General features: G+C 51.9%; 4 protein-coding genes across 5 annotated transcripts; 2 read left to right on the forward strand and 2 right to left on the reverse strand.

Moving 5' to 3' along the window:
• Positions 1 to 1,052: 1,052 nt before the first annotated feature.
• LOC121598274 lies at positions 1,053 to 3,481 on the reverse strand. Its single transcript, XM_041924883.1, has 3 exons — positions 3,201 to 3,481; positions 1,321 to 3,118; positions 1,053 to 1,209 (listed from the first exon to the last, which is right to left on the reverse strand). The coding sequence occupies exons 2-3, from the start codon at positions 3,074 to 3,076 to the stop codon at positions 1,085 to 1,087; spliced, it is 1,881 nt and encodes a 626-aa protein (XP_041780817.1). The 5' UTR covers positions 3,077 to 3,118; positions 3,201 to 3,481; the 3' UTR covers positions 1,053 to 1,084.
• A 2,077-nt stretch (positions 3,482 to 5,558) lies between these two features.
• Positions 5,559 to 8,268, forward strand: LOC121594918 (lysine--tRNA ligase-like). Of its 2 annotated transcripts, XM_041918749.1 has the most exons (3): positions 5,559 to 5,801; positions 5,966 to 6,226; positions 6,407 to 8,268. In XM_041918749.1, the coding sequence occupies exons 2-3, from the start codon at positions 6,051 to 6,053 to the stop codon at positions 8,127 to 8,129; spliced, it is 1,899 nt and encodes a 632-aa protein (XP_041774683.1). In that variant the 5' UTR covers positions 5,559 to 5,801; positions 5,966 to 6,050; the 3' UTR covers positions 8,130 to 8,268. The 2 variants fall into 2 exon arrangements, with proteins under 2 accessions (XP_041774683.1, XP_041774692.1); XM_041918758.1 differs by lacking the exon at positions 5,966 to 6,226 and having other exon boundaries at positions 5,564 to 5,903.
• Positions 8,269 to 10,694: 2,426 nt separating this feature from the next.
• LOC121596732 (NADH dehydrogenase (ubiquinone) complex I, assembly factor 6 homolog) lies at positions 10,695 to 13,467 on the forward strand. Its single transcript, XM_041921933.1, has 2 exons — positions 10,695 to 11,003; positions 11,073 to 13,467. The coding sequence occupies exons 1-2, from the start codon at positions 10,903 to 10,905 to the stop codon at positions 11,890 to 11,892; spliced, it is 921 nt and encodes a 306-aa protein (XP_041777867.1). The 5' UTR covers positions 10,695 to 10,902; the 3' UTR covers positions 11,893 to 13,467.
• Positions 13,468 to 13,978: 511 nt separating this feature from the next.
• Positions 13,979 to 17,547, reverse strand: LOC121599030 (tyrosine aminotransferase). Its single transcript, XM_041926506.1, has 3 exons — positions 16,744 to 17,547; positions 14,578 to 15,377; positions 13,979 to 14,491 (listed from the first exon to the last, which is right to left on the reverse strand). The coding sequence occupies exons 1-3, from the start codon at positions 16,934 to 16,936 to the stop codon at positions 14,141 to 14,143; spliced, it is 1,344 nt and encodes a 447-aa protein (XP_041782440.1). The 5' UTR covers positions 16,937 to 17,547; the 3' UTR covers positions 13,979 to 14,140.
• Between the last annotated feature and the right edge of the window lie 1,403 nt (positions 17,548 to 18,950).

Raw genomic sequence — 18,950 nt, forward strand, 5'->3', positions numbered from 1 at the left:
ATGTTGAATTTCAATTAGTAGTTTATTTTTACTGTAATCATCACACATGAGCAAGTAGGGCGCGGGCGCAGCCGGTCGAGCCACCCTCACAAGAAGAGATTATGGCATAATGTTAGTAAAGTAATTGTGTGTGTGTGTGTGTATTGCACATGAACAGGCCGAGAGGCTTCAAGAGAGAGAGAGCGAGAGAGGCGCAGGGATAATCACATTAGTGTCCGGAAGATGGCAGACGTGCCTTTATCGGTGCCAATTCGCATCCTTGCCATGCTTCTTCCCTAAACTGGCCCGACAATTTTCACTAGCTTTTCGATTGCATGTTCTCTCTCTCTCTCTCTTTCTTTTTTTCTTTCTCTCTCTCGCCTCCTTTTCGCCCAGTGGCGCTTTCTTACGCTAAGGTAGCTAAAGACGCTTATCTTACTAAAGCTAAGGAAGAGGGATGGCTGGAGTTGTGTATAAACACATTACCCGCTAAGCAGAGGAGTTTGTGTCCGTGTCCGTGTCCGTGTGTGTGTGTGTGTGTGGCGCTTTCGCGCTCCATACTCTTTGGCAATCGTTTGCACCTCACCGACCTGTGGTGGGTCACATTTCAAAGACTAGATAATTGAATGATCTTAATAATATAGTTAATGAGGGCCAGGCCTACCAGGTGGCCGAATTAGTCGTACCGGGGCTGGGAAGCATATTGCAGCGAGATTAGAAACGGCCGCGTGATAAAAGCCTTTAAGGAGGGAAATTTTGTTTACAACCGGTCCGAAATCTCATTCGAGAAGAGGGGGGGCGTTGTGCTGTTCATAAACGTTTGTGCGCGCGTTTTGAATTTTGGCGAATTTAAATTGCTTCTAGCTCTTCGAGAGAGAGAGAGAGAGAAAGAGAGAGGCAATAAAATGGGCCTCCTTTTGAACTTTCCGTCCCCTTTAACAGCATCAACCTGTAGCCCTGTGGCCGTGTTAAGCAGTTTCTTTAAGGGGTTTTTTTTCTCTTCTAACCGCTACTCTAGTGAAGTTATGGCTTAAACATTTATAATGAGAAGGTGGTGGTTTTTGGGGGGGGGGGGGGGGGGGGGGCAGGCTCGTACTTCTGCGCTTCAGTTTAATGCCGTCTCGGCACCGCCGCCGGTCCCATCGGTACCCTTCCAGGAGGAGACGGGTATGTGCGGTGCCGGCAGACAGTTGCGCAGCATCTGCAGCAGCTGTATGGTGTCGAACAGTGCTGAAAAAAGGAAAGAGAGAGAGAGAGAGAGAGAGAGGAGAGAGAGAGAGAGAGAGAGAAACAAGACAAGCGTTAGCTGCCGTTTCGGTTCGATTGCGTGCTACTTCTTACTTTTCTGCAAGCTTTCCGACTGCTTGCCGTACGGTTTGCACATGCTCGGCCGGATGAACGTCTTCATCTTGGCGATGTTGCGCATCAGCTCGCTGAACGCGCGTATGATCTTGTCCTGGCTGATGGCGGCACCGTCGCCGGCGCCCCGGTCCTGGTTCCAGGCGCCGCTGTGCAGCGCGAGCAGCTCGCTGCTGGCCGCCGACACGCACTCGTGCGGATCGACGGCACCGCGCATGTAGTCGGACAGCTTGTGCCCGGTGTCCATGTTGACCGTCTGCAGCGGTGGCTGGCTCAGGTGAGCTTGCATGGCCAGCTGCTGCTGTTGCTGTTGCTGCTGCTGCTGCTGCTGCTGCGGTTGGCTCATCATCGGCGGCATCAGTGGTCCCACCATGGTTGGTGGCGGGGCGTGTTGCTGCTGCTGCTGCTGCTGCTGGGAGGATACCACCGATGGTGGTAGTTGCGACGGTGGCTGTTGCGCTTGTTGCTGCTGCGAGGGATGATGTAGATGGTGATGCGGCACCGCCGACGACTGAAGGGCCTGTGTTTGGTGCTGGTGCAGCAGTGTCGCTGCCTGTTGTTGCTGCTGCTGTTGCTGCTGCTGCTGCTTGCTCATAACGGACGCACCGTGCACGCCCGTGCCGACCACGTGCGACGGAGCCACGTGGCCCGCCTCGAAATGCTTCTGTTTGTCCTGGAGATGCTGCAGCATCCGCTGCTTGTCGAACGCGGACAGATTGCTGAACCCGTCGAACGGTGGCGGAGCTTTCGGCTGTACGATGGCACGACTCTGCTGCTGCTGCTGCTGCTGCTGCTGAAACAGTGCGGCGCTCATGTGCGGCTGCTGGTGCTGGGGCGATGCGGTCGCCTTGGCGTGCTTCGCCGCCTGCCCGAGCAGCGCCTTGGCCGGATCGCGCTCGCCCACTCCCAACTCGAACAGACCGGCACTCTGCTGGCCGAGCTGCTGCTGCAGATGCGTCAAATACTCCGCCGAGCTCAGGTGCCCGGGTGCTGGCGGCGGTGGCGGCGGCGGCGGTAGCGTTGGCTGTGGTGCTACTCCACCCCCTCCTCCTCCTCCTCCTGCTCCTCCCCCACCGCCGGCTCCTGCACCGCTCGAGCTGGCAGTGGCGCCGCTGGTGGCGCCGAACGCGGTCGGATCGATGTACGACCCGACGCCCAGCTGGCCCTTGTAGTAGCGGCAGGCCGGGCTCGGGCAGGACTGGACCACCTCCACGATGAACTCCTTCTCCATCCCGAAGCAGTCGCGCCCGATCGTGTACGAGTCCATCACGGCCCGGACCGTCGCCTCGATGCTCAGGTGCAGCCCGTGCGGCCCGGACATGTGCTTCAGCATGACCGCGTTCGCGAAGTGCTCGTACGGCAGCACGATCTTGCCGGACTCGCGCAGCACCAGCCGGCCCTGGTTGTCCAGCGCGACGCGGCTCGCCAGCGCCTGCAGGTAGGCCGCGCTGGGCAGCACCGGCGTGTCCTTCAGCTCGGCAAAGCACTGCAGCAGCTCGACCGACGGGTTCCAGCCCTTGTTCTGCAGGTAGAGCTGGAGCAGCATGTACAGCTTCTCCGTCACGTACCCGGCTCCCTGCTGGTCCGGAAGGTGTACACTGCCACCACCGCCGCCGCCGCCACCAACACCACCCCCACCGGCACTGCTGCCCGGAGCTCCACCATTCACGATGCCACCCCCAGGCAGTGGGGCGTGTGATTTTCCAATAGGAATTTTAAGCGCTTCTGAGAAATCCATTCGCGTGCCGGTTGCTAGTTGGCCAGTACAGTGCGAGGCAAGCTGAAATGAAACACAGTTGGAATTACAACCACACGCTACGAAGCAGAAAAAAATATACGCCCTTTTCCTGTGTTTAAATTACCTCAAACGACCAGCGACATGGTTGCCAAAAGCACGGTTGAGATTGTTTCGGAAGCCAGGGTAATCTTTCTGGCAGTGAAAAGCAGTTGTTTTCCCTTTTATCCCACCATCGAGTCAGAGCTGAGAAAATGCAGGCTGGTGCCGTTTTTTCCCCCCTCTCGGTCGCTGAGTCGATGCTTTTCCTCGAAATTCCTGCACACGGAAAAAAGACCACCCAGCAGCAGCGCACCCGTGCCCACCTAAACAAACAGAAAATATTTTCCAAGCCCGGGAGCGCAAACGGGACAGGGCAGACGGCAGAGCGAGACCGCCGATTTTGACAACACACAAGGCAAAGGTTTATACATACGCGGAGGCCAGTTCCCAGGTAGCGAAGTTCATGTTGTGTTTTTTCCACAATGTTTCTGCAATAATGATCCATCGATGGCATTTTCTTCTATTTCTCTCCGCTGCTGGCTCGTAGCACAATCGGGGTGCTAAATTTATACCAACAACAGTACACATGTTCTTTTAAAAGGCTCATTTATGTGTAGGTTCGGGCTATTTTTTTTAAATTAAACATCGTTAATGCTTTTTAAGTGTTTTCGTTGGCAACTATTTTCAGGACTTGCAAGACTGTACATGACGGTAAACGACTGGAGCAAAAAATGGCAACTCCAAAAAAATGGTGGCGCCATCTGTTGTAAGATTTTGTAGAGTCACCTCAACGATTTGAAAGCTTTCATATTCTCTTTGTACTGGTGCAGAGCTTCTAATTGAAATTAAGCATCGCTATAGCTTCCAAATTAGCCTAAACAATCGTATCGCCGTTCTAGTTCGAGCGATGCATAACTTCAATGAGAAATCATACAACAGTATAGAGTCAATGAGAAAACTCTCCAAGCGAGGAATCTCCATTGTGTCACTAATCACCAACAGATGGCGCCACCAGTTTTTTTTTTGCTATTTTTAGAATGCATCAGTCGTTTGCTGTCTGCTAAACGAAGTTTTTTTATATTTCGTTTAGGTTGAGAGCTTGAGTCGTTTATAAACCGTTTAGTGATTGTTTAGTGGATTTATGGCTCTTGGGTAGTGGCAATCACTCTTTCGGGCGAGCATTTGTTTTTTGAAAATATATGCAATTTGACACCTACTGCGAGTGAAAGTTTGAAAACGCATGCGTCAGAATCAAACAATTTTGTTTTTTTCGACATCAATCATTTTTGACATCAAGGAAACAAAACATCAAAATGGAATAAATGATTTCCCCCTAAAAATGGTAATCAAATCTAAACCTTAAGTTATCAAACCTAAATTACGTTTAATGGTCAGTTAATGGAGTTGTGGCTCCCCAAGTGCCACAAATCCACTAAACGACCACTAAACGGCTTCTAAACGACTCAAGTTATCTACCTAAACGGAATATAAAAGACTTCGTTTAGCAGACGGCAAACGACTCATGCATTCTAAAAATAGCGAAAAAGCTGGTGGCGCTCTCTGTTGGTGGGATACCCCAACCAGTTGAGCTTCATCGCTTGGAGGAGAGCTTTCTCATTTCCTCTGTACTGTTGTATGGTTTCGCATTGTAGTTATGCATCGCTAGAACTAGAACGGCGATACAATTGTTTAAATACTAAACTCCAATGGAAACCACCAGCACTGAAACAAGTGAGATTTGAGTAATGGTCGTTGGTGTTGATACCCACGTATTTGACCACACGACCATTCATATAGATTTTTGCTCGGAAAGTTAGAAGGCTATATAGGTCATGATAAGATGAAACTTGCCGAAACACATTGCAAGAAAAGGATAGCAATATAATAATCAGTTTTAATACGCCATCTATAGATCAAACCAATGAAGCTGTGGAGCTTTCATTTTTTTTCTATGGATATTCAATTTTCCAGTCGTTTAAGCTTAACCTGTGGCGCTTGGGTCTTGGTATATCGGAACGATCTTTCGATAAACGGGCCTAAATCAGTTAGGCCTCAAATACACAAAGCGCTCGCGCTCGGTGAAGCATCTTAGTTTTTAATTCCAAATATATTGTTCTCGAAAAAATGACAAAAATCAGAATGCATTTTTCAAAAGGATTTCGCCTTTTTTCGTAGACGTGAATGTGCGTAGACCAGTTGAGTCGGTCGGTACAATACCGGTATATTAGAATTTTGTTTTTCGGGTCTCTGAGCCTGTATAGAACATGTATTAACCTTGGCAGTACCTCCCGTGCACACCGCTCAACTGGCCGAGTGGTCGAACAAATGACAGCAAAACGTGCAATTGTGTCATCGTCGCGTGAAGGAAGTACGAACCCTGTTTTCTGTCCCGCTCTATCTTACTCCACGTGCGGCTGCATTGTTGCTCCTTCTCTATCACTCCCCTTGGTTGCCGCGCCTACCTAGCTGGTGCACAACGCCGCATCCACCTGGTGTGTGCGTCAAAAATAAACGAAATACCAACACACGCACACATACACGTGTACGTCAGTCCGTCTGGCATGGTCGCATGGTAAATCTACGATAGTGCTTTCTGGGAACGAGAAAGAGCAAAAAAAAAGGGAAGGCTGCCACATATATAAATATCGGCATCCGGCGGAAAGCAGGAAGAAAGGCAACCGAAACGGTAAATTAAAGTTCTGCTGCCACTGCATCACCTCCATAGAAAAAAAAAATATAACAGAACAATGGCTGACGCAAAGCAGGGCGAAGAAAAGCTATCCAAGAAGTAAGTGGGAACGAATCTCTTTCTCTCTGCTTTCTTTTCTTTTTCTTGCCTTCTCGCCGTAGCCGTGGCGCGCGGCACCCTCTCCCTCCACCGGTCACCGGTCGTGCGGACGTGTACGCCTCGTGTGCGTGTGTGTGTTGCGAAAAGATGCTGCTGGCGACGGTGCGGCAGCTGGTACGGCGAGCCGGTGTGACGGCGTGGACGGTGCACCAGGGCAGCCGGCTGGCGGCGGCCCCACCACTGCCGGCATTACTGCCGTCCACCGTGCAGACGCCGCTCGGCACCACCGAGACGGTGCGATGGAAATCGAAGCGACAGAAAATGTACACTTCCCATTCCCGGGGAGGGAAAATCCCTTTCTTTCTGTTTCCTTGCTGTGTCTCTAGCTTGTAGCGATCCAATTAGATTAGTGGGCCCACCATCCCCCTCCCCTTAAAAGTATGACCCAACCAGGCACCGGTTTCGGACTAATGTTTGCTCTGTTTTTTTTCATTGCCTCTCAGTGAGCTGAAGCGCCGGCTCAAAGCCGAAGCGAAGGAAAAGGAAAAGCAGGAAAAGAGCGCGGCCGCGGCCGCCCAGGCCGCCGATGGCGAGCAGGTGGACAAGAAGCAGCCGGCCAAGGAGAACCTGGACAAGATTTCGCCGAACGAGTACTTCAAGCTGCGCAGTGCGGCCGTCGCCGAGCTGAAGAAGAGCCCGGACACGCACCCGTACCCGCACAAGTTCAACGTGACCGTCTCGCTCGGCGAGTTCATCGAGCGGTACAGCGGGCTGCAGGACGGCGAGACGCTCGACGATGTGACGGTGAGCGTGGCGGGCCGGGTGCACGCGATCCGCGAGTCCGGCGTCAAGCTGATCTTTTTCGACCTGCGCGGCGAGGGCCTGAAGCTGCAGGTGATGGCGAACGCGAAGGCGTACGAGAGCGAGCAGCTGTTCTTCGAGGAGACGGCCCGGCTGCGGCGCGGCGACATCATCGGCGTGACCGGCGTGCCGGGCAAGACGAAGAAGGGCGAGCTGTCGGCGATGGCGCGCCGCATCAAGCTGCTGTCGCCGTGCCTGCACATGCTGCCCCACCTGCACTACGGGCTGAAGGACAAGGAGACGCGGTTCCGGCAGCGCTACCTCGACCTGATACTGAACAACAACGTGCGCAACATCTTCGTGACGCGCGCGCTCATCATCAGCTACGTGCGCCGGTTCTTCGACAACCTCGGCTTCCTCGAGGTGGAGACGCCGATGATGAACATGATACCGGGCGGCGCGACGGCCAAGCCGTTCATCACGCACCACAACGACCTGAACATGGATCTGTTTCTGCGCATCGCGCCCGAGCTGTACCTGAAGATGCTGACGGTCGGCGGGCTCGACCGGGTGTACGAGATCGGGCGCCAGTTCCGCAACGAGGGCATCGACCTGACGCACAATCCCGAGTTTACCACGTGCGAGTTCTACATGGCGTACGCGGACTACAACGACATCATCGACATCACGCAGCAGCTGCTCTCGGGCATGGTGCACGCGATCCACGGCTCGTACAAGGTCAAGTACCATCCGGACGGGCCGGAGGGCGAGGAGTACGAGATCGACTTTACGCCCCCGTTCCGGCGCATCTCGATGATCAGCTCGCTGGAGGAGGCGCTGAAGGTAAAGTTCCCGGCGGCGGACCAGCTGCACACGCCCGAGGCGGTCCAGTTTCTGGACGCGCTGTGCGTGAAGCACGAGGTCGAGTGCAAGCCGCCGCGCACGGCCGCCCGCCTGCTCGACAAGCTGGTGGGCGAGTTCCTGGAGGAGACGTGCATCAACCCGACGTTCATCTGCGACCATCCGCAGATCATGAGCCCGCTCGCGAAGTACCATCGCAGCGCGACCGGCCTGACCGAGCGGTTCGAGCTGTTCGTGATGCGCAAGGAGGTGTGCAACGCGTACACCGAGCTGAACGATCCGGCCGTGCAGCGGGAGCGGTTCGAGCAGCAGGCCGCGGACAAGGCGGCCGGCGACGACGAGGCCCAGCTGGTGGACGAAAACTTCTGCACCGCGCTCGAGTACGGCCTGCCGCCGACCGGCGGCTGGGGCATGGGCATCGATCGGCTCACCATGTTCCTGACCGACTCGAACAACATCAAGGAGGTGCTGCTCTTCCCGGCCATGAAACCGGACGACCCGAACCGCAAGCATCCGGCGGCGGTTGGGGCCGGCGGCACCGAGCCGGCCAGCAGTGAGGCTTAGAGAAAGCGAGAGAGAGAGAGAGAGAGAGAGACAGAGACGGGCATTTCATCGTGACGGAGCGGCGACTGGCCGCTTCCATTGATTGTGTGTATAGCGTTTGCTAATCTTGCAGAAGTAAAACTGTCTATCTATTAACTTACTAGTTCTGCGTTTTGTTTGCCTATTTTTGGGAGCGGTTTTTGAGAAACGATAAGACCCGTTGCATTGATAAGACGGTTGCAGTGGCGGGATTTGTGGATGTAGCGATACACATACGGTTGGATACACATTTCTACGAAAAATGGGTTTATCTTTCTGTCGAAAAGTGTAGTTAAGTCACCTATCGCAATTCTGGTGAAGGGGTTGTACTTGGCAGAGAAATCAAGTCCATTTTGTCTCGAATTTATTCCCTTGCTTCTACGAGCGTGTTAGTTCTGTTTGCAGCTTATTTTCAAACTATGGTACAACGATAATTACATTAATACGATGATACCTCGCTAAGATGTAGTCACTTGAAAAGAAATTGTTCCCATATGATGGACATTTCCAACAGTGTCCCTTCTTATTCCATAAAGTGTTTTCAGTTTCTTCAAGATGAATGTGTCTCCCAAGGCGCATATTCAATCAATATTCAAAAATCAACATCTCTCTAAGTGGGCGGACTTTTGAACATTGGATAGACTTCACTGTACGTATAATTGTGGAACGAAAGTAGCAATGTTTCGTTTGCGAATTTTTGGTATACAGAGTAGGAATTATAGAAGATTGATTAAAGAACGGAAATTGAAGCAGTCAAGATATTAAAGTTACCTATTTATGGTTATCTATGAGGCTTTCGAAAAGAGATTTTGGGAATGGCATATTCTTGATAGGATTTTTGCGGCTGTCTTGACGATTTCGTTTTGGCTCCATCTAGTTACTTTGGCTAAGTGACAGGACTACGCAACTAAATTTCAAAGATCCCCTGTAATGTAAGGATTACGCTGAAAACAATGGTCTCGAAACCCAATTAAAATGAGGTACTTACGGCAACCCCTTAAGAGACCTAAAACCAAAATCAAACTCATACTAGTCCTGACGGCAACACATTACCAATACATGGTTCAAGAACTGCTCATGACCTAATGCCGGTCCTGAGCCTGGTTACTGAACCTATGCCGATTCAGGAACGGACACTGAACCCAAACTGGTTCAGGAAACAATACTGGTCATACAGGCCCAAGAACTGATCATGTCGGCACTGGAACCTATCATTAACTCATACCGGTACTGGAAATGATACCAAATCTATGCCGACCTTAGAGCCTAACATGAACCCGTACTGGTGCTAGAACCTATCATAAACCGACACTGGAACAGATCGTGAAGCCATATCGGTCCTGGAACCTATCATGAACCCATACCGGTGCCGGAGCTGATATTGAATCCATACCGGTTCTGGAACCTACAATGAACACACACGGGTCCTGGAACCTATCATGAACCCATACTTGTCTTGGAACCGATCATGATTTCATACTGTTGCTGGAACCTGTCAGAAACTCATACTTGTCCTGGAACCTATCATGAACTCATTTCGGTCCGGGAACCTGCCATAAACCCATGTCTGCTCATGGAACCTATTATGAACGTATGCTGGTTCTGGAACTGATCATGAAGTCATACCGGTCCAGGAACAGATCATGAAGCCATACCGGTACAGGAGCTGATACTGGTCTTGGAACCGACCATGAACCCATACTGATCCAGAAATAGCTTCCAATTTCATTTATTTTCAGGAGCAGTACCAGGAGTTCTGGATTTGGATTCGGAACGATATATGGACCTGATCTAGGTCTGGAACAGATACAATTCCAGTTCCAGTCGACAAACCATTGTCGGTAGTAAGTGTGCAACGTAGGAATTAAGTGTAGGAAATAGTGTAAGAAATTTAGTAGAATTTGTAAAGTGATGACCCTCACGCTCAGAAAGTTAAGAGGTTTTTGAAGAACTGATGATACATATCTAATTCTACAGAAGCACGATTTACTGCTTTAAACATGGATTTTAAACCACATTTACTTTGAGGTCGATTTTGTTGCATTTCTGCATCGTAATCAGAGCCCTTTATTCTACTCATTAGATATAACTTGAACGGATTTGCATTCGTACAAGGATAAGGAACTGGGATATGATGCATTCTAAGAATCAGATGCATCGATAAACGGAAAGACGACAACCCAAGATAAAAAAAAGTAATGTATTTATCAATTCGGCTAGGATTAGCGATATGCAAAGGCTGCACGGTGCAGCAGGGGGCTGTATGATGAAATTCTTCGTCATTTTGCGGTGTCGCCAGCGATTCTGGGGAATTTGGAATTTAATTATAAAAAAAATGAACGAATGAAAGAATGAGCAACCAAAGACACTGGAAAGAGCGCATCGGATAAGCGTGGTTGCATTTTGTCTTGGATGATGAAATCCTGGCGAACGATTTCGGAATTCTCACATGTGGCCGTTGCTGTAGCGCGCAGCGTAGGGCATCTGTCAAAATCTGGTTTTGTTATTGTTATTGTCACTTCCTTCCCTTCCCGGCCGTTCCCGCACTTTCTGCTCCACACAATAACAACACCCCGTATGCGGGCGCATGTTTTGACAGGTTCGCGGGGTGCTCGGCGGTGCAGAAAAAAAAACAGTGAAAAATACCGGCAAACGGTACAACACGGCAGCAGCATGAGCCACTGAAAAAGAAGCAGCATCCGCGTGTTAGCTTTGCATAGTTTTGCCTTTGAATTGCTCAATCGAAACCACCGCCATGTGGTGCTGCCGGGCGGTTCGATACGCCTCGAGCGGAACGGTCCGCCGTGCGGCGTCGAGCGATGCCAGCGCACAGAACGTCTGCCTCAGTCTCGTTAGGTAAGCAGTCAATCATCGCCGTGCGTTTAGCGCTCTCTGTGTAACGTTTGCCTGTTTCGCGGTGGCCAGGAACCACGACAAGGAGAACTTTCTCTGCACGCTGCTGCTGAAGAATCCGGAGCGGCGCAGCGCGCTGGCCGTGCGCGCCTTCAACGTGGAGGTGGCGAAGGTGAGCGAGAAGGTGTCGGCCGGCAATGTGGGCGTGATGCCGCTCAAGTTCTGGGAAGACACCGTCACCAGGCTGTACCGGGCGCCGGACGGGGACGCCCGCACCGTGCCGGACCATCCCGTCATCCGCGAGCTGCACCGGGCGGTCCGCGAGCACAAGCTGTCCAAGCGCTACCTGCAGCGGCTGGTGACCGCGCGGGCCAACTCGAACCTGCACTTCGTCACGGTGAAGCAGCTGGAGGACTACGCGGAGCAGGCGGTGGCGAGCGTGCTCTACCTGCTGCTCGAGGTGCACGGCACGCGCAACGTGCACTGCGACCATGCCGCGTCCCATCTCGGCAAGGCGCAGGGCATCGTGAACCTGCTCCGCTCGCTGCCGTACCAGACGCGCCGCAGCGCGGTGCCGATCCCGCAGGAGCTGCTGATGGCGCACGGCGTCAACCAGGAGCGGATGGTGCGCAACCGGCCGGACGACAAGGGCGTGGAGGAGGTGACGTTTGCGCTGGCCAGCGTCGCCTTCCGCCATCTCGAGACGGCCAAGGGGCTGATCCGGACGGTGCCGCGCCCGGTTCGGCCCATCTTTCTCCCCTGCGTCAGCATCGAGCGGTACCTGCACCGGTTGCGGCTCGCCCGCTTTCACCTGACGGACGCGAGCGTGATGCGCACCGATTCGCTGCTGCCGCTCGTGCTGTACTGGCGCAAGCTGCGCGGGAACTACTGAGCCGCTCTACTGAGCAGCTCGTAGCATACATTTGTTGGTTAGTTGTGTAGAATAAATTAAGCAAAGGAAGCAATAACAACAAGAACAAAAAAGCACACTTGTGACGCGATCCGCTGAAATGAATCACTACAACCCGGACAAACAAACAAACAAATCGATCGGGGCGCTGGGCATTACGTAAATCCGCGCCGTCACACATACACCGCCGTACAATGTTGCGCCAACCTGGAAAGCCGGTTGGCCGTGATCGAGAACTCGCGCTTGTTGTTGTAGATGTTGTTGTTGCATCGGTCACTATTTTCAACTCTTCTGGTCAGTCGAACGGTGCACGCCGTGGGATAAAAATACCCATAAAACAACCTTTCACTGCGCAATGGAGTTCAGGCATATCACCTACTTCAGCGTTCCCTTCTTGGAAAGGCCTGTGCACTCATTGCACATAAAGTTTAATTTTCAGACAACATAAAAAGAGAAGCGAAATTGAATATATTTCCCTGATTTGAATTTGCAATCTTTCGAGGATGAACGAGTTACGTCTTTTCCGGGCGCACTTGTGTTTTGGTTTCTTTCGATTTCACTCTCTCTCTCTCTCCCTTACCCTCCAATAGTTGGTTGACATGCAAAATTGCGCGCAGAAAATAGTTCAAGGACCTTAGAAGCTGGACCAGAGCAGATTTTACTGGATGTCCCATGCGCTCATCCGTTGTTTGTTGCAAAGGATTCATCCTGGAATTACGTAACGCGTCTTAAAGAGGAGGGGACATTCTGGACACTTGAAATGTGCTACTCTGCATGCGGTAGCGCCATAATAGACCATCCGGGTGTTGATTTTTCTTAATATTTGTCTTGCTATTGTAACATGATTTATTGACTGTGCTCCATATATGTTTCAACTGGTCACACATTTTTTTTGCTGCTTCCCAAGATGATTGGATTTGTTAAAATGAGGCTATTAATCAAAGAAAACAATCAAACCATGGGAAACACTGTATCTCTCATAGTTCCTATCGAAGGGAACCTAAATTAAGAGCGTTGAACATTCAATAACACAAACCTACGCAACACAGTGCGGTGGACGATTACTGGAAACTTTGATATCCTCCTTTCCATCGTCCTGTAACGTAGATAACACATTTATCAGGAAAAAAAGAAATTCCCTTAATAGAAGAACACGCCTGCTCAAGGATTTACGCTTGAAGTTATGCACCTTTACTGGAAATCTGATGAGCTGACAAAAGTATGAGAATCTCACTGATCGTCAAATAAGCTAACTCTGCTTACTTCGAGCCAGCGTGATATGCGTCATGGGCTGCAACAACCTTGCAACCTATTTACCGGAAGCATATGGTAATTCTTTACATAAGAGATCTCCCAACTTCTACTCACTGGCTAAGTGTGGCCCTTGCGAGGCCTTATAAAGCTACCTGTGAAGATTTAATTTTACTTTTTTTTTAAATGTATGAGAAAACTGTAATATGAAGAAACTCAAATATGAGAAGTGCTGTATTGTGGAGACCCCTGCTCTAGATACTCAAGACCATGGTGTACAGGAATTGCATTCTAAGAATACACTCCTATCATAAGTTAAAAGTTCGAAGGGTATACCAATCAAATGCAGAATTCTTTAGTTGCTTTGCTGAAGACGCCGTACTAGCCATCCGAACAGGAAATGTATAGGGACATACACTCAGGATAGTATAGTGGGAAGATAATCACTAGCGCATGGTCACAATGCTGGCTTTCGGAAATCTAACAAGTCGAATAATTAGACATTGGAAGAGACAAGAACCGAGCCAAGACCAAGAACAGAGTGAAATATCAAATTGAGATTCAAATTAAGATCAGTTTATAATACCAGGACAACGTACGAGACTCCTAGGAATCCTGAGAACTCCTAGAACCTGTGAAGAATTCATGTAAATGCCTGAAAGACGTTGGAAATTCGAAGGACCACGTCCTGGAGTTGTTCAGCCATGATCAAGGTCAAGATATTACTGTTGGAGTACAAAGAGCCTGCAGACGTCCATTCCTGGAGGCGGGGTTTTCGTATGGCGCAGAAAAACAAAAACAAACAACTAAGATGGTGTACAAAAACAAAAGAGACAAAATATCCACCTTTATTTCCCAAGATAGAAAAAAGATATATACCTTACAGTTAGATCGCATTACACCGAGCGGGCCCGGTATCAAACTGCCGCCCCTCACTCACCCAACCCCTCCCCATTTCCGTTCCCGCTCGATTTCCCGCTCACAGCTGCGTCATCTGGTTGAGCAGGCCGTTCTGCTGCTGCAGCAGCAGATCGTTGTCCAGCTTGTAGTGCTGCTCGCAGAACTCCTCCAGCCGCTTCACAGCCTCGACGATCATCTCCTCCGGCACGGTCAGCACCAGGCGGAAGTAGTTCGGGTACTCGAAGCACTGGCCGGGCAGACAGAAGACGCTCTGCTCGGCGACCAGCGCCTCGACAAAGCGTAGATCCGTCTCGAACTCGGGAAAGTGCTCCACGTCGATGCCGACCATCATGTACATCGCGCCGCCGGGCATGATCGGGTTGAGGCCCCGGATCTGCTTGATGCCCTTGTACGCCAGCTCGGCGTGGCGCTGTGGAGAAAAGCGGAAGAAAAAAGAAGGAACCATTGTTTTGGGGATGCCACCTACTAGCGCTCCTCCGTACTCCGACCACTTACATGCAGCGTCGCGACCAGATCGTCGAAGAAGTCGTTCGGCGTGTTGTCCAGGATGGCGGGCAGGGCGCGCTGCACCAGCGTGTTGCTGCCGAGGATGCGCACGGACAGGTTGGCCAGCCCGCGCCGCACCTCCCCGAACACCCCGTCCCGGTCGTGCACGATGATCCAGCCCATGCGCCAGCCCGGCACCAGGAAGCGCTTGGTCAGCCCGCCGCACGACAGCACCGGGACGCGCTGCGACAGCGTGCTGACCGCGTGGAACTCCTGCCCGGGGAACACGAAATGCTCGTAGATCTCGTCCGCAATGATCGGCACAAAGTGCCGCTCGGCAATGTCCACGATCGCCTCCAGGTGGGCCCGCGGAAACACGCTGCCGCACGGGTTGCCCGGATTCGTCACGACCAGCGCGCACGTCTGCTCATCGATCAGCTGCTCGAGCTGGACCAGGTCGGCCTCCCAGTTGCGCTCCGGCAGCAGATCGTACGTCCGGCACTCGATGCCGAACCCCTCCGCCAGCGTCCGGTAGATCGAGAAGCCCGGCTTCGGCACGAGAATGTTCCGGCCCGGCCCGCCCAGCACCGAGATGCAGAGGTCGAGCGCGCTGCTGCACCCGCTGCACAGGATCACGTCCGCCGCCGTCACTGGCCCCTGGTGCTGCACGTACCGGGCGACCGCTTCCCGCGCCTCCAGGTGGCCGTTCGCCGGCGCGTACCCATTGCCGCTGCCGTCCTCGAGCGCTTGCCGGACCGCGTCGACCGTTTCCTGCGACGGTTTGAGGTTGCCGAACGTGGTCGGATCACCTGCGGATTTGGCGAAAGGGAGTTGCAGTTGTCCGGGGAAAGAAAAAAGGAAAGAAAACAACAACGAAACGAAAGTCAATGCAAATGGTCCGGGAATGGGTGGAGCGATGGCAAAGCAAGCCTCCAAAATTGAAGTTGCGACGCAACAAACTCACTGCCCCAAGACAAGGGACATCTCGAAAAGAAGAGGACGGCAAACTGGATTTGACTAAAAACCACCCCTTCCCCTCCCAGACCAACCAAACCACCCACCAAACAAAAAAAAAGAGGAACGAAATCCCAAACTGGATTGTGTGAGATACGGTTTGGTCGTTGGATGATGTCGCCGTCGTCTTCGCTGCTACAGAGAGAGAGGGGATGTCAGAATTTCAGGCTGCGGCTGCGAAGTGAAAGCCACCAAAGCTGCCGAATAAAGCTGAAAAGGCCCCAAGGCTCGTCGACTCCCCCAATCGTCAGTGAGAGAGAAGAATCAACCAAAACCTGTTGGAGATGCAGTTCGTCGCGAGATGGTCGTTTAGAAGAAGGTGTGATTCTTCGGATTCCTGCTAGCTAGGATAGAACTGCTGTTGAAGGTGGAATGAATAGACGGGGGGGACATTTAGACAAGGCACACCAGGCGCCAGGTCCAGCAGACCAAACCAAAAACCATATCAAATCTCGATCGAGACCCCTCCAGACGTTTGATGTTTGGAAGGAATTCAGGATTTTACTTTTTCGAACATACATTCTTGTTTTGTAGGTGTGTGTATGTGCGTGTGTGTTTCCGGGCCGGGTCCTGCCATTTCGGGTCCAGCGGCACCCGGAGGGAAAACCTGTTTGGCTGCGCGCACGGGCGCAACGATTGGTTCGCGCGCGCGCCTCCGGTCACGCAATGTGGCGTGATTGGCGCAGTAGACGTGATTGGCGCAGTGGGCCGTCTCCATGGTTGGGGGTGGTGAGGGTGACGGTGGCGGAGAGGTAAAAAGAAATGACACCGCGGCACAGTGACAAAGCAGTTTGGGCACTATGCAAATACCGCACTCGGCTAGAAAACTCGAACCAAGCTCGAACGGAGCGTTGCTGGGGGAGATGGGGTGGTGAGAAGGAACTTCACTATCCGGCAACGCACATAGAGATACGTCGAAGGGGAGAATCCAATTCCAAAGCCAATTCCAAACCTGAACAGCGGGCTTTTGAGGGCTTTTTTTTTGTGTCTTTAGTCGAAAAGCAAGCGACGAACCTCGGGCCCGCGCCGAACAAAACGCGTGCGCCCCGTGCCGTGGAGACAGCGGGGCGGAGCGATTGCGCAAGATGCGTTCTGGCCTATATACTGTTTTTGTATTGAAGTTTGTGCGAAGAAGTTTGCGCCAGGATCTGCCTCACTTACCTATCGAGAGCGCTATCAGCGGCTTGCTCGGATTCGGCTGGATGTTCAGCCCCTCGACGATGGCACGGATCGGGTTATGCGTCAGCCGGGCGAACTCCGATATTGCCACGTTCCATCGGTTGCGCTTGCTCTTGATCGGGCGCTGGTTGTTGAGTTGGTGAAGCGTCGCTGGCAGATCGACCAGATCTTTCATAGTCACCAAATGTCGGGTGTGGGTACTGCGCTGCCGACAGCTTCTCTGATATGGGCGAAATTTTACTACCTCCCCTTTGTACCACTTGCCTCCTGCTGCCGGGAAAGAGCCCCCGCACAAGCCCCGTGAGCCACTCGCTCGCACTGGTTACCCTGGTTGAATGATGCCTCAAGCGCGAGTTCGCCGATGCATGAGCTTTCGCTTGGCGATGGAGTCCTGAGGTGCTCCAGGAAGTTTGCTTGTAATTACTGCTCTCACGCAGATCCTGAACACCGTACCAGCACACTACCCCAGCCTATTGATGCTCACATTTAAGGGTTCGTCGTCTATTTTACTTTTGATTTTTGTTACTTTTTTTTTGTTTTGCACAATTTCAACTTTGACTACCACTACTCAACCACTCCAATGTCTTTCGTCAGCTTTTGCATACCGTGCACAACAACAAAACAGCAACCAACACTGAGGACTCTTTGTTTTTCGGTAGTTTCGGCTTATATCTTATATGTATATCTTGCCCGGTCGTAATTCCGTTTTTGTTTTTTTTTTTTCGGGGGATGCTCTCGATCGCGTCGCGTTTGGATACCAGTTCACTACTAGCCGCTCTTCCACGGTGGTGCGGGCGTTTATAAACCTTCGCAGCATCCCAATAACCAGTTGGATTCCGATGATGATGACGACGACGACGACGACGACGACCACGACGACGACGACGACAACTGCAACGAAGTTTGTTTTCGTCGTCAATCCCCGTCCGTTTTCGCCGGGGGTCCGGGGTGAGTCGGAGGCACACTCGGGACCACCACTCGGGGTTCGCTGGAACGGCTGAGGCGGCACGAAAAGGGAAGAGCCTACACTCCAGGAATTAAGAGGGTGCCGGAGGAGGGGGACTGGGGGATAGGGGAGGTTATTGAAAAAGGGGGAATTGCAAAAATAAAATAACAATAAAAAAACTGAATCGTATAAAACCGACACACACACACACATCAATGATAAATTGATGAAAGACTCCGGCAGTCGGACATAGGAGACGAACCTGGAGAAGAAGAACGCAGCACAAGTTGAGGGTGGGGGGGTAGTCAAGATAGGATGCAGAGCCGAGAGCACAACAACAAAACACGCCCGGAACGAGTTTTACCAACTGCGAATAATAACCTGTACCCGGGCGCGTGTGTCGGTTGCTGCGTCCTCCGGGCGTCCAAACGTCAGCTACTAGGCCGAACTGTTTTCTAACCTCCAAACAGGCATACACACACGCATATCCGGAGCTGTAGTGTACGTTCCTGCCGACTGGGAAGGATAATGCTGATGCAGCGGCGGCCACCTGCACACAGGTTGTTGCGGTTGTATTCTTCTTTCCTAGTTTGCAATTGCAAATCCCAATCTCCCAGGCTCCAGGTTCGAACTTTGGAACCTCTGGAGTCACTTTTTGCGCTGTATTTTTTGAGTGCCCGTGTGTGCCCGTGTGTGTGTGTGTGTGCTTTATTCCTGGAGGAGGGTATACGTTGCCAATCTCCGACTCCCATCCACATCGCCCGCAACAGGTTGCTGATGTTATTTTCACGTTTTATTGACATCGCCTCGGAGACACTGGAAGAAAACGGACTCGTCGCTAGGAGGTCGTCGGTACCGGTTGTCATGTCATGGGATTCGAGAATCGGAGATAGAGAGAGAGAGAGAAATATACATAGGAGTCTCTGACTACAAGACTCTGCCTGGAGATTGGAGTTGGATTGGATCTCTCTGGGCGTTACTGAGCCGAAGAAAGGACATGGTAAGTGCGATGATGTACACAAATCCCTGGATGACATCAGTGATCAGGGTAGTCGTGTTGGAAGAACATCCAGCCCAATGGTAACGCTTGCCTAGAGATATCGTAGGACATCAGTAAGTGAGAAGACATTACGACACAAACACTCCACTCAGACAGGCCTTACGGAATACGAAGGGCAACGGTCGAGACGACATTTCGGGAGTTTTCTAGAAATCTCGTTACATCTTCCACCGCCGTTGGGCT

Source organism: Anopheles merus, chromosome X (genome assembly GCF_017562075.2).
Source record: "Anopheles merus strain MAF chromosome X, AmerM5.1, whole genome shotgun sequence".
In the NCBI taxonomy this organism is placed as follows: Eukaryota; Metazoa; Arthropoda; class Insecta; order Diptera; family Culicidae; genus Anopheles; species Anopheles merus.